At 43.4% G+C, this 25,693-nt stretch overlaps 2 protein-coding genes across 2 annotated transcripts; one reads left to right on the forward strand and one right to left on the reverse strand.

Annotated features, from left to right (window-relative positions):
* On the reverse strand, positions 1 to 3,223 carry LOC307071191 (claudin domain-containing protein 1-like). Its single transcript, XM_079730115.1, has 5 exons — positions 3,189 to 3,223; positions 2,454 to 2,913; positions 2,219 to 2,326; positions 1,766 to 1,903; positions 1 to 1,279 (listed from the first exon to the last, which is right to left on the reverse strand). The coding sequence occupies exons 2-5, from the start codon at positions 2,740 to 2,742 to the stop codon at positions 1,059 to 1,061; spliced, it is 756 nt and encodes a 251-aa protein (XP_079586241.1). The 5' UTR covers positions 2,743 to 2,913; positions 3,189 to 3,223; the 3' UTR covers positions 1 to 1,058.
* Positions 3,224 to 4,498: 1,275 nt separating this feature from the next.
* tbc1d9 (TBC1 domain family, member 9 (with GRAM domain)) lies at positions 4,499 to 24,933 on the forward strand. Its single transcript, XM_079729416.1, has 21 exons — positions 4,499 to 5,215; positions 8,250 to 8,360; positions 10,408 to 10,526; positions 11,112 to 11,340; positions 11,801 to 12,062; positions 12,592 to 12,799; positions 13,142 to 13,348; positions 13,674 to 13,841; positions 15,223 to 15,373; positions 16,696 to 16,910; positions 18,025 to 18,142; positions 18,608 to 18,893; positions 19,348 to 19,477; positions 20,025 to 20,123; positions 20,290 to 20,358; positions 20,850 to 21,090; positions 21,308 to 21,373; positions 21,660 to 21,740; positions 22,025 to 22,084; positions 22,303 to 22,406; positions 22,799 to 24,933. Exons 1-21 carry the CDS (start codon positions 5,095 to 5,097, stop codon positions 23,693 to 23,695), a joined length of 3,942 nt encoding a protein of 1,313 aa, XP_079585542.1. The 5' UTR covers positions 4,499 to 5,094; the 3' UTR covers positions 23,696 to 24,933.
* Positions 24,934 to 25,693: the final 760 nt, after the last annotated feature.

The raw sequence follows: 25,693 nt of genomic DNA on the forward strand, positions 1-25,693 counted from the left end.
TATCAACATTAAATTATTATCCGTTAAAAACGTACAAAATACAGAGGACTGAGGTTGAAGCTGCATTGGAGCCTATGGTTTCTAAGACAAGTACCAGATTTTAATAAGTCACTTTAGCTCACAAATGTATCATTTAACATCAACATAAACATCTGTAAATATGGACAATGGGGGCAAGAGTGGTTATATTTCAGTGAAGACACTCCAAAAAGGACACAAATGAAGTTACAAGATTAAAGGCAAAATAATGGCATGCATGGTGACAGCAGCTGAAATCAGGGATTATCAACAAATCTAAACTAAAATCATGCAAATAAGCAGCAGCATGTCACTTAAGAGAGGTTAAATAGTTGATACAAATGTTCTTCTACTAAACAAAGGTCAATGTGGTGAATGCTAGCAACAGCAACGCCAACAAAGGCAACAGAAATAAAACTCATTTTTACAAATGGCAGAAGGCTATAAAAATAAAATTGCACGATCAAAGTGAAGTATTTTTTTGTATGTGCTTCGGGAAAGGAATGGGTTACGATGTTAGCAAAACAAAAAACAAGCAAGACACTTGTGCTTTGACACTGGAAGCATCTGTGTTTCAGTAACTCATCCGCGTGTGTGATGATTATCTAACTATCTCTGTGGCAACCAAGAAATAAGATCATTGGCTACAGACTCCTAGGGTGCAACGATCAGAATGCTGAACTAGGAGTTTGGTTGAAGGCTGAACAGTTAAAAAAAAAAAAGATGTGTGCAATAGCAGACAAAATAAATCTGCTCCACAAAAAAACGCTTTGAATCTAGTCCCATGTTAATCAATGACATGGGCCTGCGAAGAGCACACACATGCTTTTTTTTAGGGCTGGGGTCACAATGTCGCGCTGCCCGACCAATGCTCATTGATTACATGGGAGTGGATTGAAAGCGTTTTTTTGCGCTTTCATCCAAAGTGATTACCATTTTCTTTTTACCCTGAAGATTATCGGGGAAAACCCACGTTATTCAGACTTAGGTTAACGTGTGCTTTCCCTGCCTACCGGCGGTAGAGCTGGCGGAGCTCGTCCCTAGGCCACGCGGTACGCCGTCATGCGCGTGTAGCTTTTGCGGTGGCTGCGTGCGGCCCACAGGAAGAGAGCGGCCGCCATCATCTGCAGTGGCGAGGAGATGAGTGCCAGGTACAGAGACCAGCCCAGCGCGCCGTCCGCAGCCTCAGACGACGACGCGTTGTGGGGCAGGAGGTCCACGCCCACGAGGAAACAGCACACCGTGCCCAGCGAACACAGACCTGGAGGGGGAGGGGGAGGCGGGGGAGGGAGGGAGGGAAGGGGGAGGGGAGAGGGGGAGAGCAGGAGGGGGGGAAGAGAGTGGGAAGTGGGAGAGAGTGGGCAAGAAAAGGAGAGGGGTGGGAGTGAGGGAGAGAGTGGGTGAAAGAGGAAGGGAGGAGAGAGCGGGAAAGAGGAAGGAGGAGAAGTAGAAGGAGGGACAGAGAGAGACATTACAATAACATTATTCAAAAGCAAAAGGGACACAAAAAGGGAGAGAATTTAGATTTCTGCCCAATCGGGGCACTCTACTCTCATTTTGCCTGTCAAATGTATGCACACAGCGTTGTCATTGCGCCACCACAGGTGTGTCAATGCAACACTTTTCAATGGTGAAGGGTAGAAGGGGTTGATTATTGGGGTTGAGTATTTAAAAACCTCTTTCGCTCTCCTCTTGACCCTGAAATCCTCTTTGACAGCAGCTTTAACGACACAAATGTCCCCCTCACCTGCCAGGAGATGGAGAACTCCTACACCCAGAGTTGGGGTGATGCTGCGGCAGAGGCAGGCGCACACACCCACCAGGCTGCTCAGGAACACCAGAGCAACTGACACCAGGGGCAGCAGGAACTGGCCCCTCCACATGTCTGCACACACACAGACAGCACCAGGTTACATCCCGTAGCCAAGTGGACTGTCACTAAAATAGACCGCACCCGGTTACAAACACCCCAGCAGAGTGGACCATCACACAAATGTCATTTAAAAGAAAACTGATTGGAAAACACTTGGAAGGACAATAACAATACAAGAGTTACAAAATGTGAAATAATGCAACTAAGAAAATATATAGAAAACAAATATATTTAACAAATGTAAACATTTGACGACAGCTGGGTAGGTAGAACACGACAGTTTGAGTTCAGTTAGGTAAAGGGAGGTGGAAACAGAAAAAAGCTCACAGGTCCTGAACAGATCCTCCCCACTGGTCTCGTTCCCAGGTTCTCTGTACTTGGAAGCAAACTGCTGGGGAAGAGTGAAACTCACACACTGACTCGCCATTTTAGGATCTGGAAGAAAACAAGCGGCATAAACTCAACCAGGGTTGCCATGTTCAAATGAATAACACATTCTGCTGAGGCTGCATACATGTTACAAAAGTACAAAAATATGGGACAAAACTGAAAGACCACATACTTGGTTCTTTATACCAGTGTGTCTCACTGGGCACCATGATGCACCTCCACCACAGACCTAGGGTTCCATTCAGGCGAAACATAGTTTCACTGTAGTTCTTCTCGTTGAAGTCCCCATTGATGAAGTCCTTGACGAGTTCTGAGGTATTGGCTGCATTGTTCGAGGGGGCAGGTCGGATGCGGTACTGATACCAGTGTTGCGTTCCCACGGCCACGGAGAGGTACACGGTGGCCAAAAGGCTCAACACGGAGCCGATAACCAGGGCTGTGGCGTACCGGTTATCAACCATGCTTTCACTAATATTATTACTATTAATAATAATGAACTGATAGTTGAACAGGGTAGAAGGACAATATACGTCCTTCAATAGCACATTCGAATCAGCATATTAGAAACAGCAATCGTGTGTCTTTAATGTCCTTTAGCGTCGATCCACCGACAAACCAGCATCGTTTGTAACCTTAAAAAAACAGAATAATGAAAGAACAAGTTAAGAATACGTAACCTCTATTTAAATCAATATTTAATAAGAGGTGACATATATATTGAATGCTTATAAGGTTAGCTCCCAGCGATAATACTGGACTTTAATTAATATGGCTTACTTTAGCTAGCATGTTAGTTGGATGTAAGCGTTTACATCCAATTGACATGCTATATAAGGGAACTAACATCCCTTATATAGCATTACATATCGAATGGAAAACATATTTGATATAAAGGACACAACTTCACCTGTGTTTATTAGCTTGTGCTTTTCTTCTTCTGTGGCACAATCAGAGCACAGAAGTGAGGAGGGCGTGCTCAGGGCTACCCCCTACTGGAGGGATAGATAGATCGGTAACTTCGTGAAAGAGAAAGAATGGTGATGTTAAGATGATATAAAATTATTTCCGATAAAGTTTATCACCAGGTATTTTAAAAGATGCCAAATTATAGTGTATTGATAAAGTAGAACAGTGAGGACAGAGGGGTCCGTCTGCCAGCGCTGGAAATCATTGCAGTTCTGTTAAATGTTCCCTCCCTAAATTTCTGAGCAAACATATTATGTCATGTTCAGGCTCATACCTGCTCTTCAAACTGAAGGTGACTGATTTGTTCTAATTGTACAAATCATAGATCTGTTAGATGCTGAAAATGTATGGATAGCATTGCTTTTTGATAAGTGATCATGTTGAATCAGTATGCGAATAAATTCTAAAAGAATATGCATAGCGGCATGTGTGCAAACCATCAAAAAGGAATATCAAATACAACTTTATACAGCTAGATGTCGCTTTGCTATCGTTATTTGAACGATCATCCTGAAATAGACTAGAGATGCAGGGCACTGTTTACAAATGTTAAGTTACACGGTTTAAATATGCATTTGGAAAAAATATCAAGGGATGGAAAAGCGCAGGTACATTTGAACATTTACTATACTATATACTTTTACTCAGTTAGAAATGATTATATTATTTTGAAAAAAAAATACTTGATAATTCCAAGTAGAATTGGATGTGACCGTTTTCATAAAGCAATGAAACCAAATGTCTTGCTGGTAGTTCTTCCTCTCTCTCTCTCTCTCTCTCTCTCTCTCTCTCTCTCTCTCTCTCTCTCTCTCTCTCTCTCTCTCTCTCTCTCTCTCTCACACACACACACACACACACACACACACACACACACACGTTAAATGTAAATGTAAATGTTTATTATCATTTACCATTTAAGCTTTTGTCTTCATTGTGTTTTGCATGCATTGTTCCGTATTTATGCTTTCATTAACGATCAAGTTATTTAGACCCTTGTTGTATAAACAATAGGTATGTTTCAATGAAAAAAAGTTTACACTAAATCGTATAAAAAAACGGTATATAATTGATCAGTTTGACATGAACACAGCACACATACAAAAACACACGAATACAAACGGTTACAGCCTTTAAATAGTCTTTGGGATCATCACAACAAATTTATTTCATAAACCAAGCGATAGGCTGCTCTACTCCCCCATGGTGACGTCACGATGACTCGTGGAGTTTACACTGCGTGACTGTGTTGCGGCGTACGGGGAACGGTGCTGTTGCGGAACGCATGTTTTTTAACATTTGGTGCTTTTATGGGATGCAAATACAGAAACTGCAACAAAGAGACTGGATGACATCTGGAAAACATGTCGACATGTATTATCCTTGACGGATAGCAATTGACAAGCTATATATACGCGAACTAATCGCGCCTCGCAATCGAATCGCACCTGCAGGGACGACAAAGACAGATCTGTTTGTTTATTTAATGCTTTTCGTGGCAGCGTGTGTCTTCGTGCTGCAGTCGTCCTGTTTACATGCGAATTCGCCATCGGCAGTGTTTGACAGCGTCCGTGCCTAGCACCGATCCCCTTGGCGGCTCGGGAACAACATCGGACGTTTATGCGTGTATCCCATTGGAGTCGATGCGTCTGTAGGTTGGCAAAGAAGAACATTTATATCCACAACAGTCTCAAGACAATTTGTGACGTTTATTTTTGTGACTACACCTAACTGCCCCTACCCGGCTATTTTCATTGGACGTAACATAGGCTATATAACACAAATATACTCGCACTCCAGAATCAGAATCGCGTCTTTTCAATGTCCTCCTTTATGACACTATTGTGATTATGTGGATCAATCCGGAAGATGTGTTGTTGGCGGGTGCTTTATGGATCACCGAACGGGCGAACCCCTACTTCATCCTTCAGAAACGGAAGGGGCACGGGGATGGAGGTGGAGGTTTGGCAGGTGGGTCTCTGCTTCCGCTATGCATCATCTTCTCTCTATTTAATTGACCGACGCTGTCACCCGGTGATGCAACTCACCGTTTGCAAACCCTCGGTTGAATGAACGATTTTTCTGCTGAAATGTTTTAAGCACCCACTTTGGCTTTATGGGCCCTCATCGATCGAAGTGCATCGTGTCCAACCTCGCTGAAGGTGCAATATCTTGTGTACTATTTTTAAACGCAGAGACAGTAACTGCGAACTCCACCCTTCATGGGACTGAAATTCAATATCCTGAATTTGGTTTCTCACATTTTGCAGATGCTGCGGATCTTAATAAGTGGTATCGTATGCAGAGACCATTTACTATTAATTAAGCCCAACTTGGCCTATTTGAAAAGGGGTTGAATGAACATACAGCAGGACCGTGTGTGTGTGTGTGTGTGTGATGCTTGGCAAAGGTTAAACAAAATGTGAGCAAACGGCCGGACGTCTTTTTTTTTTCTTGATGTTCCGTGAAGAATTTCAACATAGCAAGTCCCATCAGGACAGGATACAGCCTCGAGGCCAAGCAGACAGCTGTTGTGTTGTTGGTTATTGCTGAATCATCAGCTGCTCTTCCCCATACACACCATTTGATATCTAGGTCAAGACAACTGACACAAGGTGGATCGATAGAGCAGTGGCACCTAGGTAAGAGTGTCCACAGGAGGGTCAACTTCACGGCCCAAGTCTGAATGTGTCATTGATTCCACAACCTTGGTTCAGTTTTACTTTGTGTCAAGAAACCTTTATAACATTTTATCTGTGAGAGGTGAAGAAAGATGGTTGGTAAACTTGGATTCAGATTCAGAGGCGTACTTGGTTTATCCCTGGGGAAATGGTTATATTGAGCTTGTATTCTTCTGCATTTCGAAGGCCTCGAAGCATGGACGTCTTCGTCAGAGAGGGATGATGTATTTAAACAGACTGCTGATTTGGTGGCGGAATTTTGTGCCAGGTCCCACTAGGACAGTCCAGGTCTAGGATGGTCCAGGTCCAGGTCTACGTAGCCAGTAGTTTTCAAACAAGGTTCTGCAGGGTCTACTTATGATCTGCAAGATCCCTGTGTTTTGAAGACTGAAAATGGGAATACATCTCTCTATGTACTGAGTGAAGTGATGGGGAAATATTACATTTTCTCACTTTCTCACTGCAATATACTACAGTATAGTCAGCTCATCACAACGCAGAAGTAAGTGCAACTTAAAAAGATGGATGGTCGGTAGCAGGGTTAATTGAGGCCTGGCAGATTCACTTAAGACACAGTGGTTTAGTTCTGCAGGACGGCCTCAACCTGCCATTTTGTGTAATGAATTTGAGTGCAGTTTTAGTGCTATAAGCTTCTTTTATTGAGTGTTGAGGGAAAGTATTCTTCAGAGGAAGTGAAACAATTAAATGTCACAAGGGATGATGAACTTTCAAAGTGAGCTTGATATGATTCTATTTTTTTTATTATGTTTAAGGGTTCTGCTTTTTTCAGGTCTGGGGCCCGTAACAAACCCCGCACATTTAAACCATAACCATCTACGGTTTTGCATAAGTTATTCATAATATTTGTTGATAACTCTTTGCAGTAGGTAAAAAATAATTAAAGTAGTTTTAATGTATTTTTCCACTTCTTTGTAATAGTGTCTACTATATACAGTGGGAATATCTGTATTTCAATTTGATTGTGTAATTGTGAGAAAATAAATTGGTGACGCTTCTCCTCATTCATTTTTCTAAATAATATTTCAAGAGGTACTTATCATTTAATGAAGTAGAAAATATAATTTGAAATGGATTATCCAAGATTGGTCTAACCTAAATATATCACTAAGTGGGATACTTCATTTGAGTGCTGCATAATACAGGCCACTTTTATTGTTGCTGTTTGGGTGGGTAATAATGATTTTCTTTGAGCATGGAATATGAATGCCAATATTGTCCCATGTGAGGTGGATCACCGGGTTGTGGTCAGTGACAAACCAAGCACGATGGTATCAGCCATGTGAATGTCTTACTGAAAGAGGGAACTTTTCCATGCAACACACAACAAGCCAGTTGTTGTGACACAACGAGACCACAGCGATCCACAGGAAAAACAGGCTACCAAGACAGGTCTTCTATTGCTGCCCTGAGTAATACTGCCACCAACGCAGTGTGTCTAAAGTTCAGAGTTGTATTGAGTTGTTCTTAAAATGACATTTCATCGACCAGCTGTTTGCTGGCTACTCATCATCTCCTTATACATGTTGAACTTTACGGTGCAATACCAGTCATGCAGATGATGGGTAGTGGAGGTTTATTGAGGTGAAGTTTTGAAACAATGGTTTCCAAAAGATCCACGTATTGTATTGTCTGTATGTCAGTCTGTCTATCCTTATGGTAATTTATGTACAGATATAGATTATGTTTTGGTTATGCATTTTTGGCCCAGCATTGCATTTTTTTTGCACTGATTAAAAAATAAATAATAATCAGTGTGTAATTTTCCTTATTAAGAAAACACTGTAACTTCATTATTAGCCCTGTCATCTCACTTATTATATAATTGTCTTGATTGTCAGTTAAAATGCTCCCTAGCTCCCACTCTTTAGGGAGACCGTGCTAACTGAAAGACCTCTAATATTATGAAAGTGATTTTTCAGAGCCTGTGCCAAATTTCAAGTGTTATTCCTTTATTAGAGGAATAACACTTTCATTTGTTTAAAAATGTGCCATCTCAAAAAGGAACATTTGAGATCTATATTTTTATACATTTTGCCCGTGTGATATGTTTTAATGTATTTTTTGAGAATGTGGCTAAAAAGGGTCGAAAATGGTCTCTTATCGCTATAGTATCAAAATATGGTCACTTATTGTTTTGAGAATGTCATTGAATAACGGCTTGCAGATCCTCATAATAAATGTCACTGTAAGAGTCAGAGTGTGTGTTGTTTTGCCATTTCATGTTCATGACCCTAAGAACACTCTTAGGGTCAAGAATCTTCATTGTAATTCAGAATTTGCTGTTACGGTTTCTGTTTCCACAGGTCTGCTGGTGGGGACTATGGACGTGGTGTTGGACTCCAGCGCTAGAGTGGCTCCGTACCGGATCCTCTACCAGACCCCAGACTCTCTGGTCTACTGGATTATCGCTCATGGTACATACCCCCCAGAACTACACATGGCCTTTATCAAAATGTCCTCATTCCGCCTTCTACGATTTACACTATCAAAGCCAATTAATTAGCAACAGACATATCTCCCATTTTGGGTATGAAGTCCGTATGTGCAGCATGCCCCCCCCCCCCCCCCCCCCCCCCCCCCCCCCCAGGCTAAATATGACATCATGGTGCGTTCTTGCCTCAATTTTCCCATTAGAGGAGATGAAGGAAACTGATACACAAATCAATGCAAACAAATCAAGCACCAGTGGTATATTTTGATGGAATGGTCTGAAATGTCATTAGTTAATGTGGTTGCGTTTATTTATGTACACCATCAACTTTTTTTTCCACGAAATGGCACGTATTGTACAACATCCTTTTCTGGCCCTTAGACATTACGCTGTGCATAATGCTGCTTTTGTTTGCCTCTAGTTGTGTTCATTACAAAACATTTGCCTTGAAGGGTTGTGTCTGAAAGCATTTGCTTCAAGGACCGTTTACATTTTATAGCTAATCCTACAGAAAAGAACCTTTTATCACAGCTACGACTGAATTAGGTTGCTTACCAGCTCAAAGTGTTTATAACCCTTTGTCTTTTTAATCAAGCACTTTTGGATTGTTTTGTTGAAGGCTAAGGATGGCAGACAGACAGCTTTTTAAAACCTTTTCCAGTTGCCATTTTGTTCATACTTAAATGCATTTTGTCTTGTCTTTTGTTGCTGAAATACACATTTTGCAAGTATGTCTCAAGCTTTACAAATATTATACTGTGATATAAAAATATATTCATTTTTTTGCATAAAGATAGCCAAGATAATATACTACTTCAAAGAATAGCTACTCTATGGGTTTGCGAGCAAAACATTTTTAGGCATTCACCACTGATGATGTTATTAGCAGAGATAGCAAGTTCTAGCGAGTTTATAGGAGCCGTATACATACATTTTGGAGCTGTCTCTCTCCAAAATGGAAGACTGTGATACACTTTAAAAAATAGCCAGAGCCAGAAGCCAAGACTGGAGTGCAGCTCACTAGCTCTTCACGCATGACAGTTGGCAGTTGGCAGGAGGCAGTTCATACAGGAGGGGAATGCTGATGGGAGCATATGTCTATTTGTTTTTTATAGTCAAACAGTATATAAAAAAAAGAGCCATTATGGTCAAACTGGGTAGGGAGTACACATTTTATGTGCTACACATATTGAGAAGAAGTAGATACATTCAGAAGTAGATACATGGAGAAGTAGTAGTAGTTAAATGGCAGATTTTGTATAGTATGGATACATACTATAATGTAATAGGTAGTACAATATATAGTTTATTAGTATGCTACTATTACTTACTATAAATACTACTAGTATATATCGAAAGACAATCTGTAATATATGGGTAACATTCAGACCAAATGTATGTTTGTGTTTAATCATGCAACCAAAATGATGATGCAACTGATCTCTGCAAGTTTTTAACACTCCCTTCTGTGGATGCAAAGAGGTCACACATCTAGATAAATAAATGTTTTTGTCTCTGGTTTCGGTCCAGTCATCACACAGTCTTGTGCCCTTCACAGGCTGTGTTGCTTCCTACTTTTAAGATTCATACAACAACTACAACAACCGCTTATATTCTCCAGATTTGCTCAATCTCGTAGCCTTTATTCAGTTCCCTTAATGGATTCCTCATCCTCATACAAAACATGTTTACGAGAACAGTCCCAATAACACTCAGCCTTGTCTTTCTGCCATTTTCTGTGCGTTACCGTAACAACACGTAGTGTAGTATGAATCTGAGCCTGATAGCTGTATAATATACGCATATACAGTAGCGTGTATGTAATGCATTATATCTCCTTCCACTACTCCGGAGATCGTGATGGGGTTGTTATTGAAAAGACTGCACACACACAGACGCACGCACGCACGCACGCACGCAAGCGCGCGCGCGCACACACACACAGTGCACAGCACACTTTCTATGCCTCATACGTGCCGCTGTCTTTTTCACACCCTTCCTCTCCTCCCTCTTCCCACCCCCACCCCCAGGGACTTCCCGTAAGGAGATTACGGAACACTGGGAGTGGCTGGAACACAATCTGCTGCAGACGCTCTCCATCTTCGAGAACGAGAACGACATCACCACCTTCGTCAAAGGAAAAGTGCAGGTATATTCATAACAACAGCTGTCAGCGTCGTCACTTCTGGGGGGGGCTGTATACGACAGTCAGTTACAGTTGTATAAAATGACAGCCCTTCCTTTTTACATTTTAACCTTTTCTTTTCCACGGCTGTTGTCGGCATTCTTTCTGATTGGGGTTACTTTTGCATTAGTTTTGAATCTAAACGTGCATTAACTCAATTAGTCGTGATTAGCCAGTGAGCCTAGACCGGGAACACACAAGCAGCATAATCCCATGAGCACCCTGAATGACAGGCGTACAAAGAGGGTCGGTAAAGAGACACACAGACAGGCCCGCAAAATCATTATGGATTATTATGACAGCCCCCTAGCCCACCGATGCGGTGGCTCACCGGGATTTGTCCTCTTATGCCCCGATAACCACAATACATACATCAGTCTGGTCTTCATAATCAAAAAGATATGGTATGAATTATATGTACAGTATATTGACTAAAGGTGGTCAAAATCTTTTTTTTGTTTTGACACCGGGACACACACACACACACACACACACACACCCTCTGATGTCCTCATCGTTGTCCTCGTCTTCTTGTCTTTCCCCTTGCAGGGTATCATAGCGGAGTACAACAAGAACCAGGAGTTTAAAGAAGATGATGACACAGACAAGTTCAAGGAGGCCATCGCTAAGTTCCGCAAGCTGTTCGGCATGCCTGAGGAGGAGAAGCTGGTCAACTACTACTCCTGCAGCTACTGGAAGGGCAAGGTGCCGCGCCAGGGCTGGCTCTACCTGAGCATCAACCACGTGTGCTTCTACTCCTACCTGCTGGGCAAAGAGGGTAGGGGATGTTTACGTTTTCAGACGGGTGGAACATTGGCGCGATGCAGGTCCGATCTGCGTAAGACTCCGTTGGGTTTTTGATCTTTTGGAGTATCATTTGTGTCATGTGTTTTTTCTAATCTATAAATGTATCTCAATACAATTTCTGAGTAAATAAATGGTGTCTTTCATTGGTAAAGAAACGTTGACGTAAAAATACATTTGATTTCCAAAGCACATGGCCTCAAGTGTTTGTACGCACCCGACTTTAAAATTGCTCATTGTTCCCTGTTTTGTCATGCTCTCTCTCCCTTTCTGTCTCTGTCTCTGTCTGTCTCTCTCTCACTCTCGTGCTTGCTCTCGTTCTCTCGCTCTCTTCTCTTCTCTCTACTTTCTCTCTCTCCCGCCACTATCTCTCTCTATCTCCCACCCCACACTCTCTCTCTCCCACCCCACTAACTCTCTCTCCCTCCCCTCAGCTAAGCTGGTGGTGCGGTGGGCGGACATCACCCAGCTGGATAAGAGCGCCACCCTGCTGCTGCCCGAGGTCATCAGGGTGAGCACGCGGGCGCGCCACCACCTCTTCTCCGTCTTCCTCAACATCAACGAGACCTTCCAGCTCGCCGAGCAGCTGGCCAACATCGCCATGCGGCAGTTGCTGGACAACAAGGGCTTTGAGCAGGACCGCTCGCTGCCCAAGCTCAAGAGGAAGTCCCCCCAGAAGGTGTCCGCCCTCAAGAGGTGAGGGTCTTTGAAGAGGTTTGAGGAGCAAGGCGCTGGCTGGTACCCCCCACCCAGTGTGCTCATCATGAGCGGGGGAAAAGTATCGGCTGTGGATGTTTGTGTTGTTCTTACCACAGGAGACAAGCTACGCTAGTTACAATAGCAACTATTTGCTGCATACGTTACAAACATGAATTAACCAGAAATACCAACCTGCAAATTGTTCTTTAAAGCTAGGCCAATTTATTTGAGAAGTAGCTTTTGTCACAATGGTTGAAATTCCCTTCTGGACAGCAATCAATAAAATCAAGTGCTCTGACACAAAAATGAAAGTAATCCAGTATCTGTGGCTGTCGTAGGCCTGTAATACGCCCGAACAATCCCCAAATTAAATTGTGGGAAGCCCTTCCTGTCATTCTGCCTAGCTACCGGGCCGCCTGCTTGCACTCTGGCTCTGCACTCATTAAGCATGAACTTCCACAAGGCTAGGCAGATCTGAAGCTAAAAATAATGAATGAATACAAGCCACCCTGTGTGACCCCATAAGGGACCTGGATGCCAGAGCCAAGAGTGAGCGCTACCGTGCGTTGTTTCGCCTGCCGAAGGATGAGAAGCTGGACGGACACACGGACTGCACTCTCTGGACGCCCTTCAACAAGAGACACATCCTGGGCCAGATGTTCGTCTCGACCAACTACATCTGCTTCACCGGCAAGGAGGAGACTGTGTGCAGCCTCATCATTCCTCTTCGTGAGGTGGGATGTTTGTTATGTTTCTCTCCTGTGGTTGATGATCCATTTACCCTCCATTTAAGGCACATAAACTGTCGAAAAAACTGTTGGAATGTTAGTGTGGTGGATTAGTAATAAGACTGATGTAATGCAATGCCTTTTTAAACCTTCAAACCTTTTCAACCTATTTCACAAACTATCTAAAGTAGACATGGACATTGGTGGCCAGCCTAAGTTTGTCTGGGCATTCAAAGGAAAGAAGGCAGTTAAAATAGTATTTTGAAATGGCTGGTGAACTGGGTGTTTTAACCCGTACGGTAGTAGTAAAACACGGCTTAAGATGGGGGTGTGGCTGTGCGCCTGCAGGTGACCATCGTGGAGAAGGCGGACAGCTCCAACGTCCTGCCCAGCCCGCTGTCCATCAGCACCAAGAACCGCATGACCTTCCTGTTCGCCAACCTCAAGGACCGGGACTTCCTGGTCCAGAGGATCTCTGACTTCCTGCAGCAGACCACGTCCAAGATCTACCTGGAACGGGAGCCAACCGGAAGCCTGACCAGCTCCGACGACGAGGTACCTGCTGTTACTGCTGTGGTGCATTTCAGTTGTTGTTAGGAAAACGAGAATCTTGAACCACTGGGTTGTGCCGTGCGCTTTTCATTGGGCCAATAGTATGTTGGACTGAGAAGGGGAAAAAGTGCACACACAGAAACCTATTTCAGTAATATACTCACTTCTCTCACTCAGAAATGGTTATGGGAATGTATTTTTTAATTCTGTTCCCTGTAGTCTTGAAAAAACATAAATGGAAGAATCACAAAGTGTTTGTATTGCAAGGTAAGCGAGCAAGGTAACCTCCAAGGGGTCGGCTAAAGCTTCCAGCCCCCTCTTCCTCCAGGTGAGCTCCCAGCTGGGGTCCCATCTCTCCTGCAGCCCCCCGCGCAGCAGCCTGGGCTCGGACGGCGAGCGGCAGTTCAACCTCAACGACAGCAGTGTGCCCACCGCCACGCAGGCCCTCATGACCATGTACCGCCGGCGGTCCCCCGAGGAGTTCAACCCCAAGCTGGTATGTTGACCTCTCCCCAAACCGCCCCCAACTCTCTCCCTATGACACCTGCCTTCCTACGAACACTTGCTTTCCTCTGAAGTCATGCCTTGGGACACAGGCTTCCTGCAGACACACGTCGACAATGAGTCTGTGGGATTCATTCGAAGGCAGCACTTGACACAGCGCTTTATTTCCATTTTACTTTATTTCACACATCAGCTTTATAGACTTCACAACTCAAAGTCCTACAACGGACGTTTCCCTACAAACATGAGGTTCACCATATATACACATTTGCCTACGAATGAAAACGTACACAAGCTTACCAACGAATGAAATGAAAATCAGTTTCTTATACTCAATGGTTGGGTACATACATAGAAAGTGTTAACACTTTCCTGGTGCTAGTGTGCAGGTTCTGGTTGGGCTCGAGAGTTGGCTTACACAGAAACAGCCAGAGGCTCCAATTCTGAAGCTGGTTGTACTGCATTCCAGTACATGTGTCAATAAGGAGTCCCATCTATATGAAAGGATTGCATTGACACGTTGCAACCAATTATATTTGCTTGCTGTTCAATGCACCACACTCCATGTAAACGGAACACACAAGCGCCAAAATATTTTTTTAGCACTCCCCACCTCTCCACTCTGACAGCCAGTGTGTGGGGAGCACTCTGTCGCAGACCGGCAGCTGTGCATCACACAAGTGGTAGTCATACCCCCCCCCCCCCACACCCCTCTCCCCACTCACACACACATAAACGCACGGACACGTGCATACACCTACTCAATATGTACAGTGCTTTAGGTATCTTGAAAAGCGCTAAATAAATGCGATCAATCTTTTTGCAATTTGCTGACAGCCAGATGCAGATACAGGAGAGCGTAGTGAAGGGGGAAAGGTACCATATTCCATATTTTTAATAAATGGTGGGAAAGTAATTGCGCTGAGCATGCTGAGTCTGGGACTGATACTGATTTATTTTAATAGGGCACTGAATTCCTGGCTATGCCACTGCTTACAGGAGAGACTGAGAACGGAAACCATCAGGTTTCATAAAGCACCAGTGGAACAGAATGCGGCAACTATAGGAATTGAAGAAGTACACTCTTGGTCTACACCGAGAGTGTACTCTCGGTCTACACAAGGAGTGTACTCCTCAGAATCAGCAAACGAGTTTAGTTTTATCAACATTTTCATCCTTTTTGTTAGAAAAGTCTGAAAATGTAACTTGTAATGTGATATTGATTAAGCATTTACATTTCATTATTTAGCCATTTGTCAGATACTTTCATCCAAGGTGACTTACAGCTGAAGCTCACGACGATCAAATCAACAACCAGGTCTGAAACTCAAACTTTAAATGTGGTATCGTTTCTCTCGTCTTCCTTTGGTAAGGCTAAGGAGTTCCTGAAGGAGCAGGCGTGGAAGAACCACCTGACGGAGTACGGCCAGGGCGTGTGCATGTACCGCACGGAGAAGACCAGGGAGCTGGTGCTTCAGGGCATCCCGGAGAACATGAGAGGAGAGCTCTGGCTCCTCTTCTCCGGTGAGCCAACAACCCGCCGTGCCTCTAGAGATACACACCTACTCTCTCTGTGTGCGTCGCACTGTGTGTGCGTCTGTGCGTTCGTCACACACAGAAAAAATATTGAAGTGAAAATGTCTGACACATGATATGAGATTACTTGTACAAAAATCATGTGACTACCTATATACTGTCTTCAGAAGCAACAGTATATACAGATAGATATAGATGGATAGTCACATGATCATCTATATGCTGTCTTCAGAAGCAACAGTATATACAGATAGATATAGATGGATAGTCACATGATCATCTATATGCTGTCTTCAGAAGCGACCGGCAGTGATCTTTAATTGGGGCGTATGAGCTGCAATAATGGACACAACCTGTATGGCTATCCAGACATGTCCATCAAGGGCCTCTTTCTTGGGGTCTGTGCTGAGTAAGTGAGTGGGTACAATGGAGTGACACGGTCAAAGTTCATGGAAAGTAGCATAAATATTTGTCTACAGCTTCTGTCAATTACAAATGGTGGTGGGACAGGTCTATTGTATTTTAAACTAAACAAATCCATCCAGGAATTCTCAATGTGGGTAAATGTATATAGATGCCTATCCTATCCCCTATTGTCCATTTCTTTTTGCTTTATTTAACTTTTCAAGGAAAGGGGAAATGAAGCTATTAAAATATGTGCAAAGGAGAACCTTGAATGACCAAGGGTTGCTAAAAGCTGAAGGCGGGTGGGTTTATTCCACATGAGGAGAGCAGTGGTATAAGCAGTTCCCCCCTCTACTGACCTACTTATGTGCAACTCTGCTGCTGTTGTTCAGCTACAGAGTTTCCCTTGCTCACTCGCAGCATGGACTATATTTACTGATGTTCTACAATAATAAGAGTCATCGGATGTCTGCTATATGGCAACATATCTTAAAATAAACTACTGAAACCAGTTAGACCGGTATCTGTTTGGGACATTCATACCTATTTAAAGTGATGTGTCCCATTTTAGTTTGGCTCTTAAATAGATCAATTTAAGATGTAGTTTTTGTGATATTTGTGGGAGTTATTGCCACCTAGGGGACCACATATGCACCACAAAGTCACATCAATTTAAACCTCCCCTACTTGTATTCAATGAGACCATGATTCTGATTTAATTCAGAGTAACGTCATGCTAACCTTCACAAACTGATAAAAAAATATCACTGTATAGCATCGTAAATAAATATTTAATATTGAACTCAAATGAACCAAACAATATGATAACCGAGTTGTACAAATACCACTCTGGCAAAGACTCTCAAACCAAACACATATTCTCAACGCCATTGTTTCCTTATAAGGGGCGATCAACGAGATGGTGACCCACCCAGGGTACTACGAGGACCTGGTGGAGAAGTCAATGGGCCAGTACAACCTGGCCACGGAGGAGATCGAGAGGGACCTGCATCGATCACTGCCCGAACACCCAGCCTTCCAGAACGAGATGGGCATCGCTGCCCTGCGAAGAGTCCTCACCGCCTATGCCTTCAGAAACCCCAACATAGGATACTGCCAGGTAAAGACTAGAACAACATAGGATACTGTCAGGTAAAGTCTAGACCAACATAGGGCACTGTCAAGTAAAGACTAGACCAACATAGGATACTGTCAGGTAAAGTCTAGACCAACATAGGGCACTGTCAAGTAAAGACTAGACCAACATAGGATACTTCCAGGTAAAGTCTAGACCAACATAGGATACTGTCAGGTAAAGTCTAGACCAACATAGGATACTGTCAGGTAAGGACTAGAACAACATAGGATACTGTCAGGTAAAGACTAGAACAACATAGGATACTGTCAGGTAAAGACTAGAACAATATAGGATACTGTCAGGTAAAGACTAGAACAACATAGGATACTGTCAGGTAAAGACTAGAACAATATAGGATACTGTCAGGTAAAGACTAGAACAACATAGGATACTGCCAGGTAAAGATTAGAACAACATAGGATACTGCCAGGTAAAGACTAGAACAACATAGGATACTGTCAGGTAAGGACTAGAACAATATAGGATACTGTCAGGTAAAGACTAGAACAACATAGGATACTGTCAGGTAAAGTCTAGACCAATATAGGATACTGTCAGGTAAAGACTAGAACAACATAGGATACTGTCAGGTAAGAACTAGAACAACATAGGATACTGTCAGGTAAAGATAGACTGATAGATGCTCATATCTGAAAGGCCAGTATATCATTTAGAATCTGAAGGATTGTGCATTGCTGTGGTCATATAGAGAGTCGAATTTTTATCTTTAGAGGGCAGGTTTGGTTGAGCAGTACACTAACTTGGAGGGTTATAGAAGATGGAAAGCAGCTTTTCACAAGACTTCTTCAGTGTACATAAACAATGTCAATGAAAAGGGTGACATTTTTGATATGGGATGATTACTGACTTTTTGATGTATAAAACAGTGTGTATACTATAAACTAGCAACAACCCCATTCGATATGAAGTGTTATGATGAACAAACTACGACACCTCTCCCAAGTGTTGTCAGTTAGGAAGTAGGAACTTTGCAAGTCCCAAATCTCCCTTGTTTCCTACAATATATGTATTAATAGTGTTGGTCCTGTTGGCCTTTGATCTAACCTTCTCCCCACAACAACCACCCCCATCTCAGGCTATGAATATTGTGACATCGGTGCTGCTGCTCTATGCCAAAGAAGAGGAGGCCTTCTGGCTACTTGTGGCTCTGTGTGAGAGGATGCTGCCTGACTACTACAACACCAGGGTCGTGGGTGAGTAATTCACACTCTGCGCTATCTAATCATCATGTAGTACTTAGAAGTGGAAGCTTTGCTAATGTGCCTTGCTAACGTGTATTGGTAATGCACTACAGTGGATGTGCTGGCAAATGCAGCACAGCTCACATGCCTGGCTATATACCCCATGACTTACTTGGCTATCACACCTTGCTTACACGTAACAGCAAGCTAGAGCTTAAAAAAAAACAGGTGCCAGTCCAGTATCGGCTGTTCCATTTGCTACATTTGATAAATACATTTTCTCTGAAATGCTTGAATGCAATGTTTGTATGAACTAACAGGCCCCGGGTTCAGGCAGAGAATCAAACCTAGCTAGGGCGCCTGGTTGAATGCTCCTTGCTGATGCGGTGGCTAACCCAATAACTAATACCTATGATCAATATCTTTGCGTTTGTCTCATCTCCTCATGTTCCCCGGCCTTCTATTCCTCATTCGTAGGAGCGCTGGTGGACCAGGGGGTGTTTGAGGAGCTGGCCCGGGAGTACGTGCCCCAGCTGTACGACTGCATGCAGGACCTGGGCGTCATCTCCACCATCTCCCTGTCCTGGTTCCTCACGCTCTTCCTGTCCGTCATGCCCTTCGAGAGCGCCGTGGTGGTGGTGGACTGCTTCTTCTACGAGGGCATCAAGGTCATCTTCCAGCTTGCGCTGTCAGTGCTGCACGCCAACATCCACCAGCTGCTGGGCTGCAAGGACGACGGCGAGGCCATGACCGTGCTGGGCAGGTGAGGAGGACGCCGTCTTGTTATGAACACCCCATGTTAGAGCTCCAATAGACACGGCTGTGTTGTTTAAATGCAGAACTTAAAGAGGTTCCCCTAGCCAAGCTATATCTGTGAGTTTGCCGCCATCTAAAGGTTTAAAATGGGTTTCACCCGACAAAGGATCAATGTTTTTTGCATTCAATGCATCTAATGATGTGGTATAAAAAATGGTAGTTTTCATTTAAATGTTTTATTTCCGCGAAATATGAATCATAGTTGTTAGTTCTTGTTTTTTAGTTCTTGTTTTAAAGTCCTCCGTAGTAAAGATGTTTTTAATAATCTGGGCAACACTTTATGTTTCTGTTTGGAAGACTTCCTTAATCAAGATGTTTTGCATTGTCAACTGATCCTGGCAACACTTAATAGTTCTACCAAGGCGAGTGGGGTAACAAGACCATTTCATATCCATCTGCAGGTACTTGGACAGTGTGACCAACAAGGACAGCACCCTCCCACCCATCCCCCACCTCCACTCCCTCCTCACAGACAACGGTGAACCACACCCGGAGGTGGACATCTTCAAGCTGGTCCGCAGCTCCTATGAGGTCTGTAACTCACCTGCAACATCCACCCCCTATGATTGGTCCTGCTGTCACTCTGTGAACAAAACCCGCTAAACTAGCGGCCAAACCCATCAAGAACAAAGATTTGTTTTTCTACTTGTATCCAAAAATGATGTCTTGCCTTTGGAGTTTTGTCATCAAAGTTGTGTTTGATCTTGGTTAACCACAATAATAACCACAATAACCACAACAGATAATCCAGTGTCTGGCAGCCATTTTGAACACAATTTTGTCCACAATCACGATAAATGTATAGTAATTAAGAGGAAATGGCCTTCAATCTGTTTTTGCCATCATGTTTGTATTGTAATTTTTGCATGGATTTAATGTTCCTTCCACCTTTAGTGTTGTCCCTTCAACAATGATAATGATTGTTACTTGGTTTCCATTTATTTTTGTTCATTAATGTCTGATTTGGGGTCCAAATACATGTATTTGTCATTCATATTGACCACAATTTTGGCTCAAAACAAATGAACAACAATGAAATACCACATTAAATACCTTTTCCTCTGTTTATCTTTTTTAGAAGTTTGGCTCTATCCGTGCGGATGTGATTGAGCAGATGCGTTTCAAACAGAGACTGAGAGTCATCCAGACCATTGAGGACACAACCAAGCGCAACGTGGTACGTAGCAGCATTATATTAATGCATATTAATGTAGATTACAAAAGATCTTTGGAAGGAAGATTTAAGCAAATCTTGCCGAGCAATGCCACATAAACTGCATCAACAATTAGCTGTATTCTTTATTTTTTTCCTGTCAATGCAACACTTTTTGGCCGTGTTTTAGGTCCGTACTATTGTGACAGAGACTCCCTTCGGTATTGATGAACTGGAGGAGCTTTTTGTGTTGTTCAAGGTGAGTGACTGGCACATCATTTTCATAGGGCATACTTTGCTTCACTGCCATTTCCAACAACTGACACGTTGTCATGGTAACGCCCTAGTATGGTTTACAATTCAAAGCAGATTTTGTTTGCTTTGGACTCGCAAGGCTAAAGCTGCGGCATTAGCCGCGAAGCCTGTTCTCAACATGCGCTAACACAAACTGAGCTAACAGGAGCGGAGCTAACAACAGAAGTATGAAGCCATTTACCCCTTTATCCTTAACGAGTATAAAGCGATTCGGTTTTGGTACACTGACTGTATAGAAGGGTATTGTATATTGTACCTTTTTTTTAAATGGTGATATACTCAGTTCCAATGTGAGGTATTTAAACTGCCCTTCCCTTCAAGTAGCATTTAAGACATTCATTAAGGCATTCCTTCACACTTCATAGGATATTAACATCAACTGCCATTTTTCTGTATCTAGTTTTTTAATTGGCCCCCTTCCCTCTGCCTCGTTAGACGGAGCACCTGACCAGCTGCTACTGGGGAGGGGGCCCCAACCTGACGGAGCGCCACGACCCCAGCCTGCCCTACCTGGAGCAGTACCGCATCAACGTGGAGCAGTTCAGGGGCCTCTTCGTGCTGCTCTTCCCCTGGGCCAACGAGGCCCACTCTGACCCTCTGGCCGCACGCTTCTTCCGCCTGCTCGACCACAACGGAGACGCACTCATTAACTTCCGCGAGTTCATCAGCGGCCTGAGTAAGTGTGTGCGTGTGCGTGTGTGCATGTTTAGGTGTATGTTTTGCGTTGCAGGACATAGATTAGAAAATAGAACAAGTATAATTATTTCTGCTGTGATGATCCAGGTGTGATACTAGTATACTAGTATGGTGGCTTAGGTGCCACCATAACAGATCGGTTTTTAGAGCCCTGGGTGAGTTCACCAAATCAAGCTGTTGGTGTGTTGTTTTGGTAGGTGTTCTGTGCTATGGGGACCTGACAGATAAACTGAAGATTCTGTATAAGATGCACGTTTTACCTGGTGAGTAATTACTGTACATCCCCAATGTCCACAAAACCTAACCGTAGACTTCCTTTAGCAAGGTGCTTTAACCACTACCTGCACCTTACTGACTTTTTTGAATTGAAAGTTTCAAAACGGCTTGTAAAGGCTAATCACACTCACACCTGATGGTATAATATGTCCCCTTTAAGAAAAATAGTTTTCCAATGTAACTCACATTATGTAGATGAGACGTCGCCTATGGGGTTGAATATCATAGGGAGCCATACGGAGACGCTCACACAATGCTATTGGTTTCCCGCAGATGTCAGCACTGACGAACCAGACTCTGCTTTTGAAGCCACTCAATACTTCTTTGAAGACATCACACCAGAGACATCAATGGGTAAGTGGCAGGATTACAGCTTCTGTGCAGGATAACCAGGTTTACATTTACTTTACTCTTGATTCTCATTGGCCTTATTGCTGACAGTTTGTGTTGTGCGATAAAGAACAATTCAACTATTAGGACTAAACTGACTCCACTTTAGTGAAGTTTTTCACAATATATTATAGAAACTTGGAGGCCACCAAGATGGCCTGAAACAAACCGTTGACTCCGGTGTTTAAAAATGTCCATGCTATTTCTTGGGGAATATTTATCTTGAATGTCTACCACGTTCCTCCCAGGTAACGACCGCAAGGGCAAGGATGATGGCTTTGTCAGAGTTACGTTCAAGACTGAAAAGGGTAACATAGTCAAGTGACCAAAAATGACCTTGAACAAAAAAAAAAATTTCAAACATAGAAGATATTTTTCAAATGAAGCAATACTTTGTATCCTGAATACAAAAATTGTATTTCTGAAAAGCACTGTATGAGTATGAAATACTCATACAATATACATTATCTCATTGCAATTGTTATTACCGGTAGAATGTAATATCGTGTGTTGCTATCAACTACAGTGAAGAAACTGCAGACGTCAGATTATCGCCATTATCTGAAGATATGGAACCAGGATTCCAAATCCAATCCAGAATCCACAAAAAACCTACCCAAACTGAACCAGGTGAGCACCTTTCATCCACACCTGTCAATACCAGTCGGTATGGTGTTGCTATTGACATACATATATATATATATATATATATATTTTTTTTTTTTATTTTTTTTTTTCATCTGCCTGTGACCCACCTCAGCGAGTCACAGCATTTTTGGCCCCATGACCCAGCTTATACAAAGTGCAGTTGAATAAGCAATACCTTCTCATTAACATGTCAAAAACTAGAGAGAACAAACATATTTCTATGCATATTGCTCCTTGTTACAATATTGGCGTTTGAGTTTTCGAACATGCAAATTATCAAATTCAACTGGAACAAAAACTGGCCATCCTGTTCCTCTGCTGCGATCTCCAGCCTGCAGAGCCGTGCTGACTCAGTGTATTCCCCTGTCCTCCAGGGCCAGTTCATTGAGCTGTGCAAGACGCTGTACAGCATGTTTAGCGAGGACCTGGCGGAGCAGGAGCTGTACCACGCCACGGCCACCGTCACCAGCCTGCTGCTGGAAATGGGCGAGGTGGGCAAGATGTTCTGCTGCCCCGGAACCCGGGGCCAGGACCACGAGGACCGGGACCGGGAGGGCTACCCACCACCAGACCGCCCCACAGCGGATTGTTCCGCACGCTTCCAGGAGCCCGCGGAGCCTGGGGCTTTCCAACAAACACGCCTGAACGAGACTTTGTTCACCGCCGATTCGGACGAGAGCAAGACGAGCACGGAGAACGGGGACGGTGAAGAAGAAGAAGAACAGACAGCGCCGCTGCAGGACGTGAGGCTGGAGGAGGACCAGTCGTCGCCCAAGGAGGCGGGCACGCTGTCGTCGGCGGCGGCCATGTTGACGTCGGACGACGAGACAAAGGACGACACGTCCATCTCCTCCTACTCGGTGCTCAGTGCCGGCTCCGGCGAGCTGGACGACAACAAGCTGCAGTGCGAGGACATCGCCGACGACACTGTGCTGGTGCGTAGCCACGGCAACCACCAGGAAGATGACGATGACACCGGAGGGGACGGAGGAGGACGAGATGTAGGAGGCGGCGGCAACGCGGATCGGCGTGGCGACGACGGCGGGGAGCGTGGCGACAGAGGAAGCCTTCCCCACAGCACCAGCATTGACAAGGACTGGGCCATCACCTTCGAGCAGTTCCTGGCCTCGGTGCTCACGGAGCACGCGCTGGTCCAGTACTTTGAGAAGCCCGTGGACATGCTGGCGAGGATCACTAACGCCAAGAACATGCGGAAAGTGGGCCGCACCTCACTGTCGTTCAGTGACTATGAGATCTCCCTCTCAGGCTGATGCGGAAGAAGAGATAAAAAAGACAAGGGTGGCCGACCTGACGCCTTCCCCCCCGCTCTGTCTCTCTCACGCTCTTTCTTTGGGGACATTACGGTTTGGTCTTGTTCAGTGCTAGGACAATGTGACCCTGGTTTGATAGAATTGGAAGTACCAATTTACGATATGTGTACGATATGAGAAGGATTATGTTACTGTTAGCGCTGAGTGGTGTCAGATATAGAAGACTTTAAACATTCGGTGCGTCGGCAAAGACTGGGTTTAACTGGAGAGGAAATTAATATCCAAATGTAGTAGCTGTACTTTATAAGATAATAGCAAAAACATAAATATTGTTATCTCTAGTCCACCTACTCGGCCATATAGATGTTAACGGGTTTGATTCAGTCTAGATTCACACTGCAATATAGATATACATACTTAATACATCACTTAATATAAAGTCTGGTAAACTGTTGTTTTATTGATATCACAGTTCTATTTGCTGCTAAAAAACTTTTATTTTGCTAGTTTACACACTGGTTAACTGTATAGATGAAGAGCTGCACTTGAAATTGGCCTCGACTGCTAAACATGATGATCTCTTTCAGGACAGCATACTCTACCATTAGTTTCAGGAAGTGCTGGATACAATGGCTATTCTATTGGCCTGGCAGAGATATAGTTTTTAATTTACACTCTGTACAAATCCCCTTTTCTTTGCACATAAATGGAAAGTTACATTTTTTATCACCTGATTGATGACATCAAGAATACCTAAGGCAATATTGTTCCAAAAAACAAGAATGTTATACTCTTATACTAAAGATTATTAGCACCCGCACTTTCTTTGAAATCAGGAAAAAGAGGAATAAGATATATCTTAAACAAGTTCATCTTCCGGCAAGTTTAATGATGACCCAATTGTTATGTAAATACCACCGAATGGACGGACAGGTGTGTGTCAACTACTAAGAACCTTTATCTGCAACCATAGTTATCAACCTCGTGTCCGGTCGATAGACACAAACTGTACTTGAGTTTGTTTTAAAGGATTTCCACTTTTCACTCTTATGTGTTTGCTACGCACTGTATTATTTTTGAGGATTTTTTACTTTTTTTCTCCTTTTGCATTTGGCATTTCAGTTTTTTTATTGTAATCTTTTTTTATTATGTCATGTTGAGTTTTAAGTGTCCAAATGCACATATTCTTTTTATGATTCTGAGGTATTGTGTACTATGTGTACTACTACTAATTAAAAGTATGCTATGACAATATACTTAATTTTTTTCAACCGCCTACTGTTCTTCCTTAGCAAATATTTCCCTAAAGAATCACAAAAAAAAGAATTTTCATGTACTTTAATTACGTTAATTAGAAAAATTAAGTTTGTAGGCTATATGAGAAACTCAGACGCATATTTTTCCCATCCCCAAACCAGTAAGAATAAAATGTAAATGTATTGGCAATAAGAATTTCAAAACGCCAAAGCAGGCATACAAGGGTTAAAGCGTTTATCTCCACTACCCTTACCCTCTTGGCCCCGCCCTTCACCGCTGCGTCTCTGGGAAGACCAATCACGGAGGGCTATCTCGAGGGACGGGTTCCATCCCAGATAGCGAGGAAGGAAAGCCAGCAATGATTCACCTGAGTATGACACATGTTGTTCCAAACTAAGCAGACGTCGACTGAGGTTCTCCCTCCTGTCAAGTCCTGTCCAATGCCTCTTGCCCTCGCTCTCTCACCATGCTCTACATAGCTCTCAAGTGTCTCTCGTCCACACTGCATCATGAACAAGCATCCTTCCTGACATGGGATTCTCTGGCTAAAAGGACATCACAATATGCAGCATATGTCGACATAATAGTAAAGAATCAAGTATACTATATATATATAGAGAGAGAGAGAGAGAGAGAGAGAGAGAGAGACAGAGAGAGAGAGAGAGAGAGAGAGAGATAGCTCATTGATCATATATATAAATAGGTCATTGCAGTTTTTATCCATGTATGCACTGTTAACTT

The sequence above is a fragment of the Pollachius pollachius genome, assembly GCF_949987615.1.
Source record: "Pollachius pollachius genome assembly, chromosome: 2".
Classification (NCBI taxonomy): domain Eukaryota; kingdom Metazoa; phylum Chordata; class Actinopteri; order Gadiformes; family Gadidae; genus Pollachius; species Pollachius pollachius.

Bases quoted from the DNA above. Each gene is read 5' to 3' on its own strand.
- LOC307071191 (XM_079730115.1), bottom strand. From the start codon at position 2,742: ATGGTTGATAACCGGTACGCCACAGCCCTGGTTATCGGCTCCGTGTTG. The intron at 1,904-2,218 runs GTGAGCTTTTTT...GTGTGTGTGCAG, and splicing joins GGAGGATCTGTTCAGGACCT to ACATGTGGAGGGGCCAGTTC. The intron at 1,280-1,765 runs GTGAGGGGGACA...CTCCCCCTCCAG, and splicing joins AGTTCTCCATCTCCTGGCAG to GTCTGTGTTCGCTGGGCACG.
- tbc1d9 (XM_079729416.1), top strand. From the start codon at position 5,095: ATGTGGATCAATCCGGAAGATGTGTTGTTGGCGGGTGCTTTATGGATC. The intron at 12,800-13,141 runs GTGGGATGTTTG...GTGCGCCTGCAG, and splicing joins TCATCATTCCTCTTCGTGAG to GTGACCATCGTGGAGAAGGC. The intron at 20,359-20,849 runs GTGAGTGACTGG...CTGCCTCGTTAG, and splicing joins AGCTTTTTGTGTTGTTCAAG to ACGGAGCACCTGACCAGCTG.